The sequence below is a fragment of the Rhopalosiphum padi genome, chromosome 1, assembly GCF_020882245.1.
Source record: "Rhopalosiphum padi isolate XX-2018 chromosome 1, ASM2088224v1, whole genome shotgun sequence".
NCBI lineage: Eukaryota > Metazoa > Arthropoda > Insecta > Hemiptera > Aphididae > Rhopalosiphum > Rhopalosiphum padi.
The window spans coordinates 63,783,049-63,807,517 of NC_083597.1; the positions used below are offsets into that span (position 1 = coordinate 63,783,049).

General features: G+C 24.8%; 3 protein-coding genes across 10 annotated transcripts in view; 1 reads left to right on the top strand and 2 right to left on the bottom strand.

Annotated features, from left to right (window-relative positions):
• The window catches only part of LOC132924172 (protein-cysteine N-palmitoyltransferase Rasp), a 41,511-nt gene extending 34,131 nt beyond the window's left edge, over window positions 1-7,380 (top strand). For 5 of the 6 annotated variants that reach the window (XM_060988324.1, XM_060988333.1, XM_060988341.1 and 2 more), the window contains 3 exons: window positions 6,246-6,456; window positions 6,902-7,043; window positions 7,106-7,380. In XM_060988324.1, coding sequence (XP_060844307.1) covers window positions 6,246-6,456; window positions 6,902-7,043; window positions 7,106-7,203 — 451 coding nt within the window. In that variant the 3' untranslated portion in view covers window positions 7,204-7,380. Of the gene's footprint in view, window positions 1-2,578; window positions 3,045-6,245; window positions 6,457-6,901; window positions 7,044-7,105 lie in introns of those variants that run through there. The other variant, XM_060988360.1, reaches the window with a different exon arrangement.
• Window positions 3,608-5,871, bottom strand: LOC132924223 (gamma-glutamyl hydrolase A-like). The gene is made up of 4 exons (XM_060988399.1): window positions 5,335-5,871; window positions 5,161-5,272; window positions 4,815-5,047; window positions 3,608-4,044 (listed from the first exon to the last, which is right to left on the bottom strand). The coding sequence occupies exons 1-4, from the start codon at window positions 5,562-5,564 to the stop codon at window positions 3,675-3,677; spliced, it is 945 nt and encodes a 314-aa protein (XP_060844382.1). The 5' UTR covers window positions 5,565-5,871; the 3' UTR covers window positions 3,608-3,674.
• A 653-nt stretch (window positions 7,381-8,033) lies between the features above and the next one.
• Window positions 8,034-24,469, bottom strand: part of LOC132924203 (trace amine-associated receptor 1) — a 55,799-nt gene continuing 39,363 nt past the window's right edge. For all 3 annotated transcript variants that reach the window (XM_060988388.1, XM_060988380.1, XM_060988372.1), the window contains 5 exons: window positions 19,984-20,100; window positions 12,486-12,779; window positions 9,829-9,984; window positions 9,597-9,722; window positions 8,034-9,533 (listed from right to left, as the gene is read on the bottom strand). In XM_060988388.1, the coding sequence (XP_060844371.1) occupies window positions 9,288-9,533; window positions 9,597-9,722; window positions 9,829-9,984; window positions 12,486-12,779; window positions 19,984-20,100 (939 nt within the window). In that variant the 3' untranslated portion in view covers window positions 8,034-9,287. The remainder of the gene's footprint in view (window positions 9,534-9,596; window positions 9,723-9,828; window positions 9,985-12,485; window positions 12,780-19,983; window positions 20,101-24,469) is intronic.

The following is a 24,469-nucleotide window of genomic DNA, read 5'->3' on the forward strand; positions in this document are numbered from 1 at the left end:
GCCCTGATATGAAATATGTACCAATTACTTTAGTTGATGTGGAAGGGTAATTTTCTTCATATAAAAATTTATTAGCACTCAATAGGATTAGTTTTAATAGAAGTAACTTGACCAAATATATGATCGTAAATCCCTTTTCTAATATTTAATTTAATTTTTTTTAACCTTACCTATCATTTTTTAATATTTAATTTATTAAATTTGTTTTTTTAGAATTAAATTTAATAAATTCTTTTTAGCTGCTTAAAATGTTTTTTAAGGATTTATTTTGCTACAAAATCTGAGCCTTAGATATAACTAATATGATATTTATTTTTTATAGTTTTAAATGCAATTAAAACTGATTAATATTTTGATGTGTACTTCATTAATATATCAGTCATTTTGTTTATGTGCAAAGTGCAATGCCGGATCTAGTATATTTTTTACCTGAGAAAAGTATAAAATTAGCTTGTTCTCATTAATCAGGCTCCTCTTGCCACTGCAGCCACTGTTTATCTATGTACTGGTTTCTTGCTAGTGTGACAATTTTGAATTAAAATAAAAAAGTATAAGTTCAAGATTTGAAATTTGTGATTTATGATTAGCGCCTAAGGCATGGGTTCTGGATCTCTACCCTCTTACTGGATCAGTACTGGCAAAAAAGTGTATTAAAGCATAAATAATAATGATTATATACAGTGATATATTTAAAATGGAATAAAAAATACATTAAATGACAAAACAATTTATAATTATAAAACTGTTATGATATTTTAATTACATAATTGATACTTATTCATCAAAAATGTATACTTGTTCAAAAACAGAATTTAATCTTCCAATATAAGTAGTAGGGTAATTATAAATTAGTTCATTTTCTAGCGTACTATTTTTGACATAATATATGTGATTATTTTTACGACATTCATTGACAAACCAATCGTAAAAATAGCGTGCTGAATATATTGCTGACCAACTATGAGGGTCATTCCTTTTCCATTCATAGGCATTTTTTTCTGGATGAAATTGTAATCCCACAAATGGATAACTTTTAGCTTCTACTGTGGATATGAATGTCAAATTATTTGAATCTTTATTTATTGTTATGGAATTCCAAAAGTGATCTAACTTCATTGATTTGAAGTTCTTTTTTGTAACACAACGACTATATAAAAAAAAAAAAATAATTTAGAAAGCACCAATTAAAATATTTTAATAAATATTTTAATGAAATTGTATACTCTTTAAATTATTATATCTCAAGATTTAATGTGACATTTTCAAAGTATATAAATCAGTGTTGTTGTCCCCCCTCCTGTTAGGTTGTATACTTGTATTCAAGAAGATAATACTTTATAAATTGTACAAAATATTGAAACTAATTGCTAATGTATGATATTTACTAGGTAATCTATTGTTAAAACTTTATTATAATTGTATCTTGGAAATATATATTCAGATCTAAAATTGTACATTATTTAATTGATTTTAAATTATGATAATAATATACTATTAAAATTTAATTTAATATACTATAAAAATACTCTTTATTACCCAATAAATTGTTAATTTATAAATATTAAATTATAATTAAGATACAAAATGTAACTGATTTAATAATGTTGATTTCTATTAATATGTGGTATTTTCTGTACTCTATATCTATTAAATATTATAAAAGAAATCATTGGTGGCGGACATTTGGTTTAAATTTATTTAATTTTTGGTTGAACTTTCATTATCCAGAGTACAGTGATACATACTAAGATTTATATTTACACGATCAAAGAATGTTAATTATAAAATCCCACTTGAGGGCTAGGGAGCTATTTTAATTTAACTTCCTCTTCCAAATCCACCTATGGGATAATGAGAAAGACATCCTGATTATAATAATAAGTGATAATATTTTTAAATTAATTTAATTGTATCTTATACATATATAAAAGTAATAATAGAATTCATTCATACATATGATGGTTAGCTGTAACTGGTTCTGTAAGTAGTATATTTCGAACATCCTTTGGCATTGTTTTGAATAACACACTTTTTTCTTCCATTGTTGGTATTAGATTTAGAGGTAAATTCATGTTATTAGAATTACAGTGTGTTAAAGGGTTTTTTCCATCAATGGATGCGATTAGAAGAAGTTCAAATCCTAGACAAATTCCAAGGATTGGAAATCGATCTCCGTTGTCATTTAACTAGAAAAAAAATATATAGCCTAAATTTAAAAATACCTAATGCAATTAAATAAAATTCAAATCATAAATTGATTCAGTGTATTAATGATTGTTTATCTAAAAAACAAAAACGTTTTTATTCTTTGACAACAAACTATTTTGATCTTGAACAATTGTATTTATAAATTGATGTTATCTCCATAATAATGTTACATATATTATTTACATGTCTTGCAATGTGAAAAATTTCATTTGTCGATTGACTTATTCCAAAACTAATATTCAATGAACTTCCTCCTCCAGGGACCAATATACCATTTACATTTTTCACTACATCCCTATAACATTTTAGAATTATTAATTGTATTGTATGAAATATAATTGTTCTGTTGTTACATACTTGTAATATTCAGTGGTTCTATTGGTGAAAACTGGAACAACTCGTCCTCCAGAAGCTTCAATTGCTTTAACATAAGATGCAGCTATATACGAGTTATTAGATGGTTTAATATTTTTAAAACTAGACCAATAAATTTCTTGTGTTAGTATTCCGATCACTGGTTTTTCATTACAAATGATTAGTTTTGTAACAAAACCCAAAATTAGAGTAAGAAAAACTGGTAAATACATTTTGGTTGTTAACAAGTCTATATATTTAATTAAAATTGTTTATAGTTCAATAGTATTTAAAAACTTATATTTTGTATGTTTGTTTTAGTATTGTAGAAATGATAATTTATGATCTAGACAAAGAACCTCTTCTTTTAAAAATGTATTTACTGGCTATTGATTGGGGCTATTTTATCTTACTTTGTAGACCATATTATAATAGTTTAATCAAACATATTATTAAAACCTATAAATGTAAAATTAATTACTTGTAATTTATAACTGCATCAATTTAATAACAAGGCGATGATTGTTTTTTAATTTTAAACTATGTATCTGATCTTAATAATAATATGATATATATTGTAATATAATGCATATTAATTAGATTTGTATCAAATTATTACATATATTTTTTATATGTAATTAACTTTATTTTTAATTATGAAACTGTGCTAAAATAAAAATGTTTATATTTTTTATTTAGTTCTAGTTTTATACTTATCTGAATACACTTATATAATTAAATTTAGTAAATTAAACATGCTGCAAGAAAATGCAATTCTTTGGATAAAAAACATCACTGTTAATAGTGGAACATTTTTTGTAGATAAACTTAAAGAAAATAATTAAACACTGATGTTATTAAAACTCATGTAAATATGTAGGTATAAACTACCTATTAATTTTATTTAAATATAAAAACATAATTTTTAAATCATACTTTGGATATTATAACAATAATAATATGTGTAAAATATTATCTGTTGTATTATACTATTATATACTTATTTTCAAAAAATTTTAAAAATAATAAATAAATAATACTGGAATGAAGTAAAATAATATATTATTCAAAGTCATAATACTATTGTGATACTTAAATTAAACAATTGTTTTTTATTCACTAAAAAAGTATACTTCTTCAAAAACAGAATTTAATTTTCCTACATATGTAGTAGGGTAATTATAAATTAATTCATTTTCTAGCGTACTATTTTTGATATATCTGTGATTATTTTTACGACATTCATTAACAAACCAATCATAAAAATAACGAGCTGAATATATTGCTGACCAACTATGTGGGTCATTTTTTTTCCATTCATAGGCATTTTTTTCTGGATGAAATTGTAATCCCACAAATGGATAATTTTTAGCTTCTACTGTAGATATGAACGTCAAATTATTTGAATCTTTATTTATTGTTATAGAATTCCAAAATTTATCCAAATTCATTGACGTAAAGTTTGTTTTTTTCATACATTTACTGTAAAAATTGATAAATTATGTACATAAAAATATGTATAGTAAATTTAGATTAATTAATTTGCCGTTTCTCTACATTAATACTCATTTAATTATACTGATTTACTTTATGATAAATAGGGTTCAGAAGTTATGAGAGCTAAATAGACAGTATATGAATGCAAATATTGAAATATGTATCAAAAAGTCCATAATATAAAAAAAAAAAAATGTTAAAAATATAATAATTATTATTTATTAACCCATTTGTTTTATTGGTATAACAAATTAGAAATTCTTTTATTAAGTAAATGAAAGAATTGCTCATGTTTGAAAAATTGATTGCCAGTTGGCAATTTTAATTGTTGAACTGAAAAAAATACTAAATAGTATAAGCAAAATTATTTTTTCATTAATTATGAAGTTGTATACTTAAATACTTAAGTCATAAAGAACAAAATTACATTTTTATAGACAACTTTAAAATATTGAATAATATGCATACAAATATGAAATTTTTTATAACATTTAAAAATATGCAAATAAAGCATATTAAATTATTCATTTTTAAACTAATCAATGTATAGATATAGAATACATTACTAGCTTGGTCTACTACAATTTGAGAGTTTTCACAAAAATATGCAATTCTTATAACCTCTGAGCTCTAATAATGAGTCATGTTTTATTACTTATAAGCTATAAGTTTATAACAGAAACATTTCCAATGTCATGATTGATTTTTTCCCATTGTTTAAATATATCTAAATAAAACAATTAATTAATACGTACATATGATGGTTTGCTGTGACTGGTTTTGTAAGTAATATGTTTCGAATATCTTTAGGCATGTTGCTAAATAAGATACTTTTTTCTTCCATTTCTGGTACTAGTGTTAAAGGTAAGTTTAAATTATTAGCTTTACATTTTGAAAATGGAAATTTCCCATTTATGGACGCCATTAAAAGAAGTTCAAATCCTAGACAAATTCCAAGAATTGGAAAATGATCATTTATATTGTTTATCTGAAAAATAAAAACATTTTTATCCATAGACAACAAACTATTTTGATCTTGATCAATTGTATTTATAAATTTATGTTGATCTCCATAATAATGTTACATAATATATTATTTACATGTTTTGCAATGTGAAAAATTTCATTTGTCGATTGACTTATTCCAAAACTAATATTAAATGCACATCCTCCTCCTGGAACTAATATGCCGTTAACTTTTCTTACTACATCACTATAACATATTATTATTGTTAATTATGTTGTATGAAATATAATTGTTTTGTTGTTACATACATGTAATATTCAGTAGTTCTGTTGGTGAAAACTGGCACAACTCGTCCTCCAGAAGCTTCAATTGCTTTAACATAAGATGCAGCTATATACGAGTTATTAGATGGTTTAATATTGTTAAAACTAGACCAATAAACTTCTTGTGTTAGTATTCCGATCACTGGTCTTTCATTACAAATGGTTAGTTTAGTAACAAAACCCAAAATTATAGTAAGAAAAACTGGTAAATACATTTTGTTACCAATTTTATCTGAACTAAATTTAAATATTAATAATTTATACAAGTTCTCAACATTTACCAAAGCAGAATGAACATTTTTTATTTAAATTATTATTAATTTTCTAAATAAGCGATTAAAATTTACTTATAATATTAGACTATGTAATTGATTAGTTGAATAAACACATTTATAGGTATATTTAATCTCAGAATAACACAGCACTACACCAAGGTCTGTTATCTTTGGATCTTCCGATTGTCTCTTATATGTAATAAGTGTATAGATTAGCTTTAATAATGGTTGGAAAATGATTTTTGAGTCCAAGCTCAACAACTATAATATTAATCACTAATTACACAAAACAATATTGTCTTATTCAAGAGCTTCTCATTGCTTTTTTTTCTAATATTAAAATTAATTTAATATTTAGTAGTTTTGAACCATAAGAAATTTTTTTAATTATTATTAGATATTGAGAAAAGAGACTACTAAGCTCATTAGCTAATATTGTATTATTACACTTACCAAGTAGGTAAGTAGTACTTAGTAGATATTTATATGTATATTATATATTTATAAATGAAAATATAAAATTCAAGTATTATTTCCTAATAAAATATAAAAATATGAAGAAAATTAATAAAAATGCACATTATTTTTTCTTATGTTTATATTCATATTGCTATTTTTCAGGTATATATATAGACCATCTGGATATCATTCAGAAAATATTAGTCTTGGTACCAAATTAACTAGGTCATTTATGTGTTTTGCGTTTATTTTCATTTGGCATGGATTATCATGGGAAGTATTCTTATGGACTTTATTCAACTTCATAGGCATCACATTGGAAACCCTTGCAAGGGTTTTTGGAAAAACATCTTACTATTTACACTATGTTAAAGTAATTAAAATTGTTTATTTAAAAATCCTTAATATAAGACTAATGGAATTAGGCAGTGCCGGATTTAGAACAGGTGCCATCCTAGGTCCTTTTAAATATGCTGCCCCTACCCCAAGAAAAAAATGTATTTACTTCTATAAATTTTTTAATTTTAAAGAAATGAGGTCAGTTGTCATTATAAACAAAACAAGCAATTATAAATTATAATAAACAATAAACCAATGTATCAAATTCATGGATTTACTTCTATGTTTTTTAAATATATATAGTAAATGATGATGCACACAATATTATTAAGTAATTTTAATACTGTTTTCCACAAAAATATAAAGAGTTATATATTAATAATTTGGAAAAGGAATAACAACTATATATATAAATTAAATATATATAAAATAATAGATCAGTTAATTATTCATAACTATTGTGTATTATATGATTATAGTGCAATCTAAGTGCCTCTAATGAAAGGAGGTTTTTAGCATTTATAACCAGTCCTTTAACAATGTTGTCTGCCATTTCAAACTTTTTTTTTTTTGGTGGTATTGATGCTGGATTGAGTTTTTTTGAAGCAATATTTTTACTAAGTGAGTAATTTTTATTATCAATTTAAATATATTATATTGACCCTTTTAATATTTTTTTTAAGATACATGGATTGAAAACATTATTATTATCATAATATTTTATTCGATGTGTCAAATATCTATAGAATTCAACCATTATAAAAAATCAAAACAACAATAAATTATATATATATATTTCTTAAATAAGGTACATATTTTATTCATTTAACACAAATAATTAAATTTAAAATAAATATTAATCAGTACAATATTTATATATTAAATGTACTATATATAGTTCCTATATTTGATATTGTAATTTTTTAAATGCAATGATTTAATAATATTAGTCTGTAGCCTACGTATGTATGTTGTAAGTGTAAAATAATAAACAAATTAGTTATTAACACTAAGTATTAGAAACAAAACTCTAATTTATTAGTATTAATCAAGTATTATATTTTTATTACTAAATATTAAATACAATAATGAATATATATATCTCATTAGAAACTTTATTTACAGATTTTAATTTTAAATACTGGCAACAATTATATATTTAAAAAAAAAATTGTGTTACTTGTAGTAATTTTATGAATGTATTTGTAATATTCTTTAAGTGCCTAATCAAAATTAATAATATAGATTTTTTATGTATTACATCATTATGGTAATATTATTATTGTTATCATACCTATAAGTATTTTTAAAATTGTAATGTATTGATTATCATTTTAATGATGTGGACTGCTATTTTATATTTTATGTTATATGTTTATTTTTTAGCGTATTTATCCTATCTATTTAGTCTTAAGTGTTGATAATTAAATTTTAAACTCAATTGTTTACATACTTTTCATAGAAGATACTCATACTGTGGTTTACTTTATATTTCTCCACTGTTTATTTTCCCTTTAACAAAAAAAAAAAAATAGTAAAATATTAATTTTTATAATAATTTAGAACCATGATAACTTCAAATATACGTATAATATAATATAAACAAATTATCGTCAAGTATTCTTCTATTTTTTTTTCAAGAGATTATGAATGTGTAAAATGTAAATAACAAAATCCTATATCATATATTATTTACATTAGTTATAAATATTGAAGAAGATTGAGAAGAATATATGAGTAAGTGCTGTAAGTCATATTCTTGAAGTTGTCATATTTTCTCAGTTTTGTGAGTGTGATTGTAAACATTGTATTATATACATTCTATAGTTGACATCATTTTAAGGTATTTATTATAGTGCTATAGAATTAAAAAAAAACCAATTTATAAAATGGAAGTTGGTTGGTAGGTATTTAATTAGTATGATTAAATTAAACTAAAAATCTTTAGTTATTATTGCAAATTAAATTTTTGCCATTCGGTTGTTTATAGTTATCTAACTTACTAATTGGTTTTTATAAGATACCCATTATTTCAGAATATTTGTAAATTTATAAGTACTGTGTTAGTCATATTTAATATTCTTATACTATAGTCTATAATTATACTATAAATTATATTATTTTCTTAACTATAAAATGTTTTATTTTTTGATATATTCAAATATATAATATCAAAATATTAATGAACTTTCTAAAATCTTTTAAAATTAAATAGGTGTATAATTATGATGGTAAAGAAAGCTTTAATAGCAAAATTACCGTCGTTATGTTTAATTACGACTAAAATGTTTTTCCTACGTTGAGATGTAATTGGTTTAAAATATATATATATATATATATATTGGAGTTAAAGTTAACTGTGTGTGGCTAATGAATTTTTAAAGGTTATATAAACTATAAAGAAGTTTTACACAAGAAGTGATTTAAAGTTAATTAAATTATATTTAAAAATTTAAAAAAGCTTTCATAAAATTACGCTATGTGTTTATCACATTCAATTAATCAGTATGAATCAATGAGTAGATCTATTGCATATACCTACTATTTATAAATACTTAAAAATCTAATCTAGTATGTTTAAATATAATTGGATTCAGTTTAATATACGTAGATATTTAAAACTAAAACAAATTTCATATTATATTAGATATTCTGAAGTTGTAAAAACCTCTATATTATATTTAGAGCCACCCTGTTAAACGATCGATTATAATTTATTATATGATTCATAATTGTACAGTGACCATTCTTAAATCGCTCTATCTATAATTCTATACACTTATATGTACAGTTATTTGATTGATCAACTTGAGTAAGGTACCTAATAAATTATTACAACTTATTCATTTTTTTTTTTTATTATTATCAGTATCTTCTTGAATGACAATGTTGTATGTCTCCTCTATGATAAGGAGGCGGCGGGGGTGGCGTCGGAGGAAATCCTCCTCTGTCTTGAGATCCTAATGACTGCCTGTCCACCTCGATAATATCCTCGTTGTCTTTCTGGAGGGCTGCAAAACACATGTCTCTATTGGCACAACAACTTTCCTGATGTCCAACATTGCAAGACGATGATATCACACTAGAGCTATATTTTTTACGCCGAAAAATCTTAAAGAAAAAAAAGATTAAAATTAATATTTAAAATCAATTTGGATCATTAATATTTGTTACTTTGGTTTTGATTATGTTACGGCTGATACGTCTGAACTTTCGATTCAAAGCCCAGTATATGAATGGATTCCAAAAGCTATTGCTTAGTGCTATCCACGTAATTATGAAATCTACAGCTGGGGGCATCTACATACATGGTAAAAATGTTTTATAAAATATCTTATCTTAGTGGTATGCCATAAATCACAATATTAATGATTCTATTATATTTATTAAAAAAAATAATACGTACTTTTGTACCTGTACACGCAGTCACAACTTCTTGAATTGTCCAAGGTGTTACGGCTACTATAAAGCCTAATGCAACTGCTCCCATAGCCCTGGTAGTTCGTATGCTTTGTCTCAGTTCTTTCGATGCTAATCGATCAGATGCTTCATCGACAGTGTTCTAAATTAAATCAATTTTCTCGAGCTTATTATTTAATTTTTCTCTACTATTATGCTGTTGAGGTTATAAGTCTAACCTAAAGAAGTTCATACCCAACTAATATTGCAATTTATATTACGATGTGTACATTCAATTTATTTATAACAGGCGATGTCCCTCGCTATAATTTAATTTAATTATTTTTCATTAAAACTTTTTAGCTACTTCGAGTTATTTAATACTGATTCAATGTTAAGACAAAAAATTGAATATCCAGGTAAAAGATAATTGTATTTGATTAATACATTTATAGTATAATATTATAATAGTTAGGTAGGTACTATTGGTACTAGCACTGATTTTAGAATATACTTATATGATACATAATATTATATTCTAAAATAAATGGTACTAGTTAGTCATAAACAGGGAACGAATTTTATTGTAATAAAAAAATCAATATATGCACATATATATCTATATAAGTATCAATTTTCCTATAAATATAAATATGGAATAAAAAATCCAAAGTATGTTAATATTGAAAAAATGTATAATTATTAAAAATTACAAAAAAAATAAATATAAATATTAAATAAAAGTAAAAAAAATTATGTAGGAAACTCTTAAATAATAATTCACTTTCGACATTTAAAAAATTAGAAATTAGACGTGCATAATATGACTACGTTGTAAATTCGACTACGAATAATACCAAAAACGATTGTCGAATACCACTTTCTTATTTTATATTTTTATCGTCCGGCAATACTAATATCGACAATAGTGTATATTACAGTAGGTACCTACATACTAGTGCAATAACTGAACTAGTAATATAGCGACATGCCGTAAATAAGTATACGTAAATGCCATTTAGATAACGTAGAATATTAAATTTGGTGGTTGTCAAAAATTACTTATCTTGTTGTTTTAGACGAAGCAGATGATGTTAAACGTTGTCGAAAATCAATGAAATATGTACAATATATATACTTATTTACCAAATATATAATTATATCTAAATATGTAAAATAAATTTGAGTTTATTTCAATTAGAATGATCTAAATCGTTATAAATTTTTTATCAGATTTAAAATATCTCATTCCAATAAAAATATGTATTTACAATAAAATCCGTTCCCTAGTCATAAAATATGTATCAGTGGTATTTAGTTCTATTTTATCTTTATGGATCGCTAGAAAAACAATATATTTATTAATTCTTTAGACACGCATACTACACCTCCTACCTATCACAGTTTATGGTTGTTATTAAAATTTTCGAGATGAAATAAATATAATATAATGGTAGGTAGGTACTTGGGTACTACAAAAAAATTACGGGAAAATATACTGCTAGGGACTCTCGGATTTTATCAACACTTATTACTAAAAGAGTAAATATGTTGTAATACTTAGAGTAATATTTAAAATCGGAAACAAGATTTTAATTCAAAATCCAATTAATAAAATTAATAGGTAGGTACCGTGTTTTTTACTGAAATTTGTGGACCTATCCAATATTTTGAATAGTGTTTATCACATTTTGATTTAGAAATTTAGAATTTCATCGGTCAGACTTTTTTTTATACTATATCGATTTCGCCAGTATAGGTAGTCTAAACAGAACCTATCGATTCCACTAGGTAAAAAATAATCTTTCTGAACAAAAATAATAGTTTGATTTTGCTATATTATAAATGTAATATTATATGAAATATAATTTGTAGGTATATGCATATGAAAACAATAGTGTTAACGAAAATAATTTGATTTTCTGACTAGGAAAAAAGGTACAGGGACACCATACACCACTATTTATACAATACATCATACATAATATAGTATGAATTACAGAAAATTTAAAGTGACCTGTTTTTTTTAACCTGATTGTGGCTCATACAAAGTATTTATGTAGGTATAGGAATACTGTTTTTAGTGGTTATTAAAATTAAAGAAATATATCCATCACGTATATGTATTTATTTTTATAGAAATAAAATATAGTTTATTCACATGAGCTGATAATATTCGGCGCCAATATTCTAACAATATAAAGTTTTCATGTGAAAATCAATTCATTATTCATACTTCATAATATCCAAGTAGGTATATTTAAATTTTTAGTGTGGTGTACGTCACCTATTATCATTGGTATAATGGATTTATATTGAAAGTTAAGCTACATTTTAAAAATTTAATTCGAGTGTTGTTAAATAAAATTTATTATTTAAGTTAATCAGTAAACTGTTTATGTAGGTAAGTACATTTATTTGCTCTACACTTCCTGATGGCAAACATCACACGTCCCTTGTTGATCGAACTATTCTATAACCAAAGTGTGAAGCCGCAATGGCTTCGTGGTTGGTAAAAACAACACCAAATATTGTCTAATTTTCAACGTGAACATTGATTTTATCGTATTTTAAATTAAACATTACAAATTCAATGTTGGACAATAACTATACTATAACGTTTACAACTATACCACCTGCGTCTTTGTAATATATAATAAGTACCTTTCCAGCGCTGTTGGGTAATATTGGTTGCACTAGAACGGCACATATGTTGATTTGTTGCCTGTGCCGGAGCCTGTCCACGTGCAATGCCGACCCGTAGAAATACATGAGTGCCATTGTTGTGGGGAAGTAAAACAGGCAGGCGGCCAATATTCGCAAACTCGGCCTTTGATAAAACGGCTCGCACGCCATTAATCCATTGCCGTTATAAAAATATCCACCTCGGCGGATTACTGCCGCACCGAATGCGGTTAACGAACCCACTAGAGTCAAACTCAACACCAACATACAGCCCTGCATGAACAAAAGTCAAGCTATTGGCAATAAGTGGCGACATTTTAATTTTCAATTGAATTCTAAAATATGTAAGTATACACAAATGTACCGAATACCTAATTAATGCGTAGGTACTAATAACAAGTGGAATATAAGTACCTAGTTATTTTGGTGAGAATATTCAATCAAGAAGCAGTATATTTAAATAAGAATTTATATTTGATATTTTTTAAGAAATCGATTTATACGTCCTACACACCGAGTTGTTGTTATTGTTTATCTTACGGAAGTGAATAACCGCATACCTATACTGTATAATTAACAGCCCTCGGGACTGTCGTAAATTTATTTAAAAACGGTACTCATTTTAATTTTCGACGAATATTCAAACACTTCATGACAAGTACGAGGGAACAATTGAACAAGATTTCTTATTTTTGTTCTTTGAATTTTTTTTTTAATCAATGTGGTTATATATTTCAAATATTAAACTAAAATAGAAATTTTAATAGAAGGCTCCGGTCTGTCCCATATGAATTTGAAAGAATTCAAATATTTTTTATAATGAAAATCGCACTACCTAAGCGTCGTATCATTTAATTAAAATCATTTTATTAGAAGTTTGAATGAAAAATAAAATATTTTTTTGTTATTGGAAAATATATAGATTGTTTACATGTGTACGTGAGTGCGTAAAATATAATAGTACCTACTCGCATAGCGCGTATTTTCACTTATTATAATCGAATACTAAAATATTAAAATGATTATTTACAAATTACGATTTTCGACATAAAAGTACAAAGTACTAACATAACGTCATAACGACATGGCCGACGGCCGATTGCAGAAGTATTTACTTATAAAATGTTCCTTCATGATGAATCTATGAAAGTCATCAAGTCCCATAGAATAAATTTCTTTTATAGACTTTTCTCAGATTCAACACACTTGAAATAAATTAAATTATTAAATCGCTATTCTAATTTTTCACTACTTACGAGGTTTTAGCGATATATGGCTGGGAATAATGACTGTACTCTCATAGTCAAAATGCACAATACTGCAGGTACCTTTTCTATTTCTAAACTCAATTATTTTTATTTTCAGGACCGGAACACCATGTGTACTGGCCAACTCTTAAACTTTAGTAGCGAAATTAGAAAGATTACATCTCCAAAGTCTAAAGTCAAGTTTCCATTCTATAGACGTACTGTTTTCACTGTCTTTAAAATAGTTAGGAATAAAAACGATTTCTCTCTCGCTTCAATCAGAATCTTAATAGTAGGTCCCTACAAATGAAAACCAAATTATTTATAAAAACAAATAATACATTCATACATTGTTGGATTATATTTATTTTTTTTTTCTATACATTTTAAAAAATTCGTTAAATCAACTAGTAACGAAAAACTTGTTTTATTTCCAACTTTCATTGTATACGTTATAAAATTATTATTTTGATGTTTGAGGTCTATAATAAGTTGGTGATGCAAATAGCAAATATATATAATGTATTTTTATATCAATAATTTAGTATAAGTATTTTGTAACATTTGTATCGACGACGATTTATTTAATCAATAGTCACGTCATGGTCTGTTACTGTTATTGCCTGTATCGTAAATATAATTGTCTGTTCTTCAATTTTTTTATAAGAACCACATCGAAGGCTAGCTGAAGGGTTTAAAAATATTTTATATTTATATCACAAATTCACAAACAAAGGTGTTTTTTTTTTAACATAAGATTTAATATATGAGCTATAAATTGAATTAATTAAAATAATATTATTTATTAGATTAGGTAGTTTTATAAAAAACCAAGATGAAAAAATATATTTTTTTTTGCAATTGATTTCCGGAACGTATTACGCGTGAGTTTACTTGACGTTGAAATTTCAATCGATCCAGTAATTACTTTTTACATCCTTGTGAATTCCAGAGAAAATTAATATAAATTATAATATATTATCCCGAAAATGATGGTAAATAAGAAGATGACTTCCGATTAAACATTCAATTTAAGAATTTAAATATACTTACTCTTAAATAATAATTATTCTTATTATGTTATTTTTATTATTATTATTTTTAATAAAGATTAAATAGTAAATAAAATTAATTTTTAACGATTTCGACAAATAGTAGGTACTATGTTGTTTAGATTTGGTTACAACTTACACTTGTATAAATTACTATTATATCAATTATAATACAACTATTTATTTATTAAAATATCTGTGCGTATAAGTATAAGTATGTTGGATAAACAAAAAAATAAATTTTAAAGGATGATGAAATATTTGTAGCATGGTAATATTAAGTATTATAGTAATATAGTAATAAAGTAAGTATTATTACTTTTAAATATAGCATATAAAGTCGAAAATATTATTTTTTTAATTTTTCGGTTTGTATTTTTTTCAAAATATTTTTAAAAACAAATCTATTAAACATTCGAGACCGAATTGAATTTAATTAAATTAAATGTTTGCCTTCAAATTTTATTGAATGTAAATTAATTATAATAATTCACTTTTAAAGCAAAATATATGTATAAGTAGAAAATATCTAATATTAGATGCCTCTAATGGTCAAATAATATATTGGTACTTAGGTATTCTCATTAATGAAAACTACTTGGATGATTTTATTGTTATGTAAAATGCTCGATCAGTAGCCATAAAAAAAATATGATTTATTTGGTTACTACAACCTAAGAACTGATATACGAATAAAACAGGAAATTGACTTAATCTTATTTCACAAACTAAAATAATTATTATTTCACATTTTTGATTTTACAAAGATCGGGTTTATTTTACGCAGGTTACCTATGTAACATATTGATATTATTTAATAAAGTATGTATACAAATATAGAATATATTTTGGGGTTTTACAATATTTCTAAGTTAGTTATATTAACTAGTAATAATAATAATATTAAAAATAAATTAATTTAACGATTTATACTTCATTAATTAACAAGGTATTATACATACATTTTTTTTTTAAACTTTAAAAATAATTACTTGATAGTAACTATAAATGTAACATTTTTGAAAAACGTTTAATAAACTTCAACGCTATTCTTATTACATAATAATATGTATTTTAGGTATATTCTTTAAACTTGTATTCATTATCGAGATATAAAATTATTTATTGTAATAATATTATATTGTTACAATCACTATTTTATTATTATTGGTATCCTTATAACTGCTGATATTTATATTTTTAAATATTATATTATTATTTTCATTATTGTTTTAGTTGAAGAATTTTTTTAGTTTGTATGTATTATAACTTATAAGTTTTATATATAAAATCCCTGTAATTGTATCGTTAAATATTTTTTCTGGAATTTGTGTTTCGTCACAACCCTTGGCTAAGAAATGAACCACCCACCATCATGTTCAATTATAATTGTAATATTTTTTTTTATATTATTGTTAAATAAAACCAAATTAATATAATATATAGTAATATAGAATGTGTCATGTAAAGTTATAAATTATTTATCACACAGGCGTATCTTACGGATATAAGAAACTACTTAATTATATAATAAAATAAAGATGTATCTACGTATTTCATATTTCTAAATGCTCGAAAATTTTTCAGTTTTATGAATTTTCTGTAATTCCTTTTTCATATTCACGAATCGAATAAAGAATATTTTTTATTATTTTTTTAATATTATATTTTGTTCTCAGTCTCATGTATAGGTTACATTACGAAAACACATCACGTAGACCGATCATAAATTATTAGGAAACGATTTTAGAGCTAAAAGACCAGTAGATACAAAACAATAAATAATACTTCGAACATATTAAAGGTATTATGTTTTTATATATATATATATTTAGGCATTCATAAAAATTTTGAAACGTTAAAAAATGTTATGCTTACTGAACATGTTTTTTCTCAATGTTCTGTGTTATAGGTACTAATTGTAATGTATTTATAGTGAATAATAAAGACTATCTATTTAATTTTTAATTTTAATTTTATCGCATAATATATTTTAACTAAAATATTAAGATTAAATATTAGTTGAATAATGAATGCATTTGGTTCTATATTAGCATTTTTCACGAAGGTTATTATAGTATACTGCATGTATCATAACATGGTTAAAATGTACACGAAACAGTGAACACGTTCTATGGATACTTTAATGATAGCGCCGACTTTGGTTTGACCTTTCAATTAAGTTTAATGTTGTGAATGATACCTTTTCCTAATATTGTTGTCACTACCATACGTTTAGGCTGATGAGAATTTTCAATTGAAACTTTATAAATGTTAATTTCCTTTACTCAAAGTGCACAGATAGGAATTCAAGAATCTAACGTAGACCACTAAACTATTTCTTAAGTCGAAATGGAAAATGTATTAGTCATAAGTTGTAACTCAGCTATTTGAGTATTTCATCAAGATATTTTCAGGAAAAACTACTAATATACTATGATGTAAATCGGAAATAGAAATTCAAATGACGTTTGAACTTAGAGGAAATTACATTCTATATAGCTTATACAGCTAATATAGAAACAGGAAAAAAAACTGCCGTTAAAAGTTGGTGTATGCAATTTATTTTCTTAGTTTAAAATACACTTTTTAGACATGAATGGTGAACATTGATTAACTATAACAAAATTATTATACTATTATAGATTTATCAAAAAAGAATTATTTGAATATTTTAAACTTTGAAGTATAAATATTTTTTTATATAAAATGTTTTGTATAAATGTACCAGATACCTATATAGTTAATCTTAGTTTAAGTGAATTCGGTGCTCATGATAAAAAATTATTATGTTATCGATCGGTCAAATGCGAAGAATCTTACAAATACAAAATAATTTATTAACATCAATGGAATAATGCAAAATCATAAATATATTTTGATATAATATAAAATATTTAGTATAAATACAGATTATGTTGATCTGGAGGATGGAAAAAAAGGAAATAATATTTCGTTGGTGTAAATAAGCACAATTAATGTTGTTTAATATTTTACTTTACCTAGTTAGTTCCGACATGAATGATAAATATTTCGTACTTTCATTCTACTCAATTTTTGTTCATACGAATAAACATTAAATATCTGTGTATATAATATTCTGAAGTTTATGAACCATTTCTTTGAGTTTTATTGTTATTCATCATAAGATTTATAAATATGAGTTTGAATACACGTATAGAGAGACCTGCGTATCGAAAATATGAGAGACTGAATATAAATGTATGTTTTACGAATTGTAGATGGAAATTATTCATTGATTTTAAATAAAATGTAGGTACCAATGTGTACTTAAATTTTATTAGGTACACGATTTTATTTGTTTGATATTATCAGTTATGCTTATGATTTAATTTTAATACACATTTTAATAATTTAAAATCATACCCGATCTAATTTTGTATATTATGTGTAAGTTTCGTTGAAGTATGTTTATAATATAATGTCAGTTTTTGTTAAATAACTGTTTTATACATACACATTTTGTGTTCTGAGAAGAGATGAGAAGTTTGAGAGTTTTTAAATTCAATGATTTTATATTTATGGTTTTAGAATTGGTAGCAGAAACATTAAAATTTACTTATTTATAATTTAAAATGTGTAATGGTTATGCTAGTGATAAGGTTTACAATAACTATACGTACGTGTATTAAATTACGTAAATAATTACTTTCGCAATTTGCGAGAAGTGTATAAAATTATAGGCTTTTAAAAACTGTACTCACTAGTCATTTAATATTTATACCGAAAAGACGGTTCTACACATCAATGATTTAGAAGAGAGTTTATTTCCATATATATGAAAATAATATTTCCATAAACTAGTGAAGACATATTAAATGTTCACTAAAAAAAATTTGATGCGTATAATATCAGAGTTGTTAATTTTATTTTTTAATATTTTCTTAGTTATTTTTGAATACAAACAGTAAACGTACGATTGTTTTTTTTTTTAAGTATATAGTATAACGATATGTATTTTATTATAATTTTTTTTAGGTTATTCGCGTCCCTTAGTTTTGGACGAAGACAATCTATAGATAATAATTTTTTAGAGATATGTTAAATTATAGTGTTACATCACGTGACAAAATAATTTTGTGTGTTCGAACTTTCAAAGTCTGTCAGCATATACCACGCCCGCGAATAATTGTGAATATCGGTGATTTTAGAATCTTGTATTTATGTATAGCTTCATTATTAATAAAATTATACTACATATTATATTGTAAGTACTTTTAAGATAGTATTACATTTTAAGAATATAAATAGCCAAATAGGTAGGTAGTTTTATTTTTTAAGAAAAAGATTTTGTTAATAAATAAATTGAAAAGTATTTTATCGAGTTTTAAAAATAAAGTTATGAAAGAAATTGATGATATATAAACAATATAGTATACGAGTACTTATGAGTAAGTGTATACTGTTCAACTATAGTAAGAACTTATAACTATTATTAAAACATGTTGGTAATTTTTTTAAACTACAGTAGTATGTTTAATTATAATAATTTAATACTAATAACAGTACATAATGGTGTATTTTATTTATTAAAATTAAAAGCATTAGTGTGGATAATATAATCGAGTATATTATTTGAATATTATCTTAGTTTATCTAAATAATAAGACCTAAGAAGACTTTTTGTGGAATACGACTGTAGTAGGTACTATAGGTACCTATTGAAAACTTACTCGGTATATACTCACAATAATGATAATGGAACACACGTAGGAATAGTATTCTGTCGATGTAATGTTACAATTAGAGGCTCTGTTTATTGTTATTGTACAAATAAAATTGTTATCTGTCTCGTGTAAACATTTGGTGTTTGAAGTATATCTATTATGTATGTTAGTAATTGTTTAAGACTGAATAGTCTTAAGGATTTATTTTTGTATGTACGAATCAGTTTTTATTTTATAAAATTTCAGAACCATGACGTGTGATTAGCAAAATTATATAATGACACTGTTTTATCGATCATCATTCAAAATTCAAGTAGTATATTACTTTGATAATGTACCTACTTAAAATATATTTAGTTGTTAAATTTCAAATTTATATTATTTTTGGTTTAAGTTATCCTTATCAAACATCATAAACAACGGCGACTATCTGTACTTACTCTTCACAATATTTTCCATATTTTTCATGATAAAAAAAATCATAACTTACTTTTTTGCTCGAATGTTTGTGATATTTATCTGGGTGCAACATACATGTATATCTATCGACTGCCATGAACACTAATATCATAGCATTTTGTTGCGGCAAAGCTGCCCTTAAAAGAGCCTGAAAACATAATATGGAAAATTAATAAAAAACTTTAATTTGTTAAATAACATGTTTATTTATTTAATAATATAGGTCATATTCGACAAAAAGAATATGGTACTAAAATAAAGTGTCAGATTACATTCATATAATATTTTATAAGTAGTACAAAAAAGATTATTTTTCAAGAACGCACATTCTTCAGAACAGCATTATTTTGCATGTTTTTAAAAACTGCCAGTGAAGGGTTAACATTTTAGTTTTAATAGTCTATAAGAGTATACTTTATTTTTGTACTCTTTTATTATTTACGCTTTTTTGTAAGTGCTTGTATTAGCAAATTTAAAATAATGTTTCATCATTTACGTGTAGATATTTTAATAACATGCAATATGTTATGTATTTTACATTAAAATATTAATTATTACGTTATCACAGTGTCACTGATAACTATTTTTAGTTTACAACGCTGTTAAGATATTTGAACTTTCGAGAAGTATCTAAGTATACGTACAATTATCTCATTGAAAGATATTTGAGTAGAATTATTATTATGTTACTTGATTAATAAACCTATATCGACTTTTGTTCAATGGGTCATTTAATTTAAAATAAAAATAATAGAGAACTATACTTAAAAAATGCTATCATTATAGTACAATTTATATAGTATAATATAACATTAACAAGTAAGTACATCAAAAATAAATTTTAATTAAAAATAAATAAGGGTGTTTTAAAAAAAAAATTTGACAAATTAGGAATGAAATTTTTTTCATTTTTAAAATTAATTAAAATGTTTATACGAAACACTTAGTTTTAATTGTCTGTATTTTCATATAAAAGATCTAAAGATTGCAATGTATTGTATAAAAAGTATACTTCTGTGTTCTATACTTAAATTAGTTAAGTTAGCTTTAACCCTTTCCTGACCAAAGCTTGAAATATATTAAATAGTCATTTTTTTCATAATTCAATTGTTATGCAATTTTTAAGTGAAAGCATAATTTTGTTATATTTTAATTTTTGGTACTTTATTCTTTTTTAATCCTGGGACTTTCAGGGCCCGTCGGTCATTTATAATCTGGACTCAAAAGTCCCGTCAATCACGTAGCTAGATTAGGTTAGGTTAGGTTAAAGTCTAGCTAAAGTATGAAAAAAACTAGTTTAATTTTTAAACATGATTACTTCTACAATAATTTAGTTTTAACATGATTATTGTAAATTTTTAAAAATTTGTATTGGTTTATTGACTGATGACACTTTTAATTATAATAAAAAGTACTTAATAATCTTATGAACGAGTGTGGAGTTTTTTAGCGTATTAATTGATATCAAAAAGAGTTATTACATAATGAAACCGTTTGTTTTGATGTTTAATGTACCAATTAAGAAATATATTGTATACTTCATAAGGTTAAGTTAGTTTGTACGTTTAAAAGTTTAATAATATCTTTCAGCTTTTATGATACTTATTACTTATACAATATTGTGGTGCAACAACTTTTAGATACAACCTAACTTTGGGTGAAATATGAATCTTTGTTAAACCGATTTACCTCTCATATTATAATTATATTATACAATATAATACAAACCTTGTAAATTAATATACAAACAGTAATACATCGTCTTTAAATCGTTTGAAATAAACACAGTGGAACGAGCGTATAATTTATTATTTATCATATTATTAAATAATATATTTCAAGTTGAGTTTTAAAAATTGTATTTTTGAAGATTGCAGTTAAAGGTACGCAAAAAGGATGGCTCGTCAAAATGATACATTAGAAAACTGTTTATATAAATTACATGTATATATACATAAAATAATACGTATATATATAGATGATATAAGCAGTGTACCTAAGCGCTGTGCAAATAATATGATAAAAGTCCACGTGACTATACCTATATGTAGGACGCTGCTGGACTGGCCGTGGGGGCGGAGGTGGTGGTATGGTCTCGATGAATCATGTCAAAGCCGTGAATACTCAAAAGCAATCTACTCCGACCGGTGTTGAATTTTAAAAGGTCGGCCTGTAAGAGTGATTACCCGATTAACTGCTAAACGGAACACGAGAGACGCCGAAATAACGTTGAATAAGCGGGTTATAGGTGTGAATAATAATAATAATAATAAAAAAGAAAACCATTCTTTTTTTAAACTTTCAGGAGAATCAATTGTACCTATGTACATTGCGTATTATTATGGTATTCGTTAGTGTTAGTTTCGTTCGGACAACGAACTGAATGTTAAACAGCTATTGTTACATTTCGGACATGTATTGTCGTCGTCTCTGTCTTCGTCTCAATCTTACCGATGTGCTGCGCTTGTGCGTATCGGCCAAGTCGGCACGCACGAGGTTTTTCATTCCGATCACGGCCCGCCTGGTAAATTAATATAGACTCAAGTGTCCATCTCTGTATAATGTGTCGTGTATAGCCACTGTTACTACGTTCTCATAACTAGCTAAATATCTACAGCTAGTGAAAATCTGTTGAATTCGAAAACAGCCTATAACTTGTCTTTTGCCTACAAATATTGTATACCGACATGTCTTCTGGCGGGTTTATATTAAGCATAATAGTGCTAAAGCCTAAAATTTAGTTTAACAAAAATATAAAATAGTTGTGATATTTATAAATTAATATTTTCCAATCACTATACCCCATATATCTTCAAATCCATTAGCATTGACCCATTATTCTTGGTACATAATGTCAAAATAAATTAATAACTACAAGTTTAAATTTAAATTTCGATATGTCAAATTTTTAGAAAATTTATCCGTTGAATAATTTTCAGTAGAAAAGAGGGGTTGTCATTTGAAAAACAAAAGTTTACATCTCCATAGAAGATACGTCTTGGACACTTCTTATGTAGTAAAAATATCTCAAGAAATTGAAAATATCCCACATAGCAATTTAAACATATTCAATATTTAATACATATTATGTTGCTTACAATATTACTAAATTACACATTGGTGCAATATGTTTTTCACATGTATGAGCAAAATATTGTTCAAAAATATTCACATCACATTTCAAAAATATGTTTTTAGAATAATTTTGACAACATGTTGGATTCAAATATTAGCACAATGTATTTTTATTATGTAATATAAATATTTTTTATAAAAAACATAATTAAAACGTTTTGAAAATATTTCTTTAAAAGATTGTGTCAATATTATAGAGTGTTCTACGTTCCAATATTTCTTTATGATGGTTGTAATAATATTATAAAATAATATTTTAACAATGTGTTTAAAATAAGTTACCTACAGCAAAATTTTCACTTATAACTCATTTAAAAACTAAAATATAAAAAAAATTGACGCAACGCTCAAAGCCTTAAACTTGGTTTCTTAGGGCCGGTTTTTCAATTAACTAACTGACAGTAGGGCTTAACTGTCAATTAATACTATGTCCCAGTTTAACTTTTTTTAGAAATTCAGTTAAGTTAACCATTAGGTTTAACCAATAGTTAAATTAACCACAACTACTTCTTCAGATTAACTTTTTAGGGCGTCAGTGCGTCACACCCTCATAATATGTTGTCTCCGTCTTACAAGTACGTAGCAAGTACATAGCAAATATATGCACATATGTTCTTTAAGTATATTATATAAAATTTCCAAAAATCAAATATTGAATAACTGTATTATCAAAAAAAAAAAAAAAAATAAAGACAACCTAACCTAACCTAACCTAACCTATGATTCATTGTATATAATAATATATTAACTAAAATTATGAAAATTTAGGAAACAACTATATTTTATAATAAAACATGTCATCTAAACTAACTAGAGCTGTTAGCAAATGACTAATATGTATCTTTTATTAAGTACATTATACAACACATTATGATGCCGTTTAGCTTATAAGGAATATTGCTATAATTAAAAACTTTATCTATGAATTATGTAAATTAAACTATCGTAGGCAACGTTATACAGTAAGTTTAATGAAAGATTCTAATAATTGCTATACTATTATTGTATCTTCAATGAGATAGTGAAACTGGACTCGCCTCGCGTACATAGCATATTTGCACGTATTGTAAAATTTAATACTTTAATTACTAAACACAGGAATTTTAAAATGTAATTGTAAAATGAAATGTAAGATTAGGTAAAAGGTAATATATAGGGCGAATGGATATTCCCATGCGAGACATAGTAGATAAAAATCACCCAAGGGTATGGCATGCGTAGTTTTCTACACGAATAAAAACTTTAACGAATACAAATTTCTTTCCCACTTTGTTTACACTTAAGGACTGATACTTAAAATGTAGTTGGTGTGGTAGAAATGGGTTTGTTTTTGTGTTGCATCAAAACGTTTTTAATTCCATAATGTGTTAAAAATAGATAGG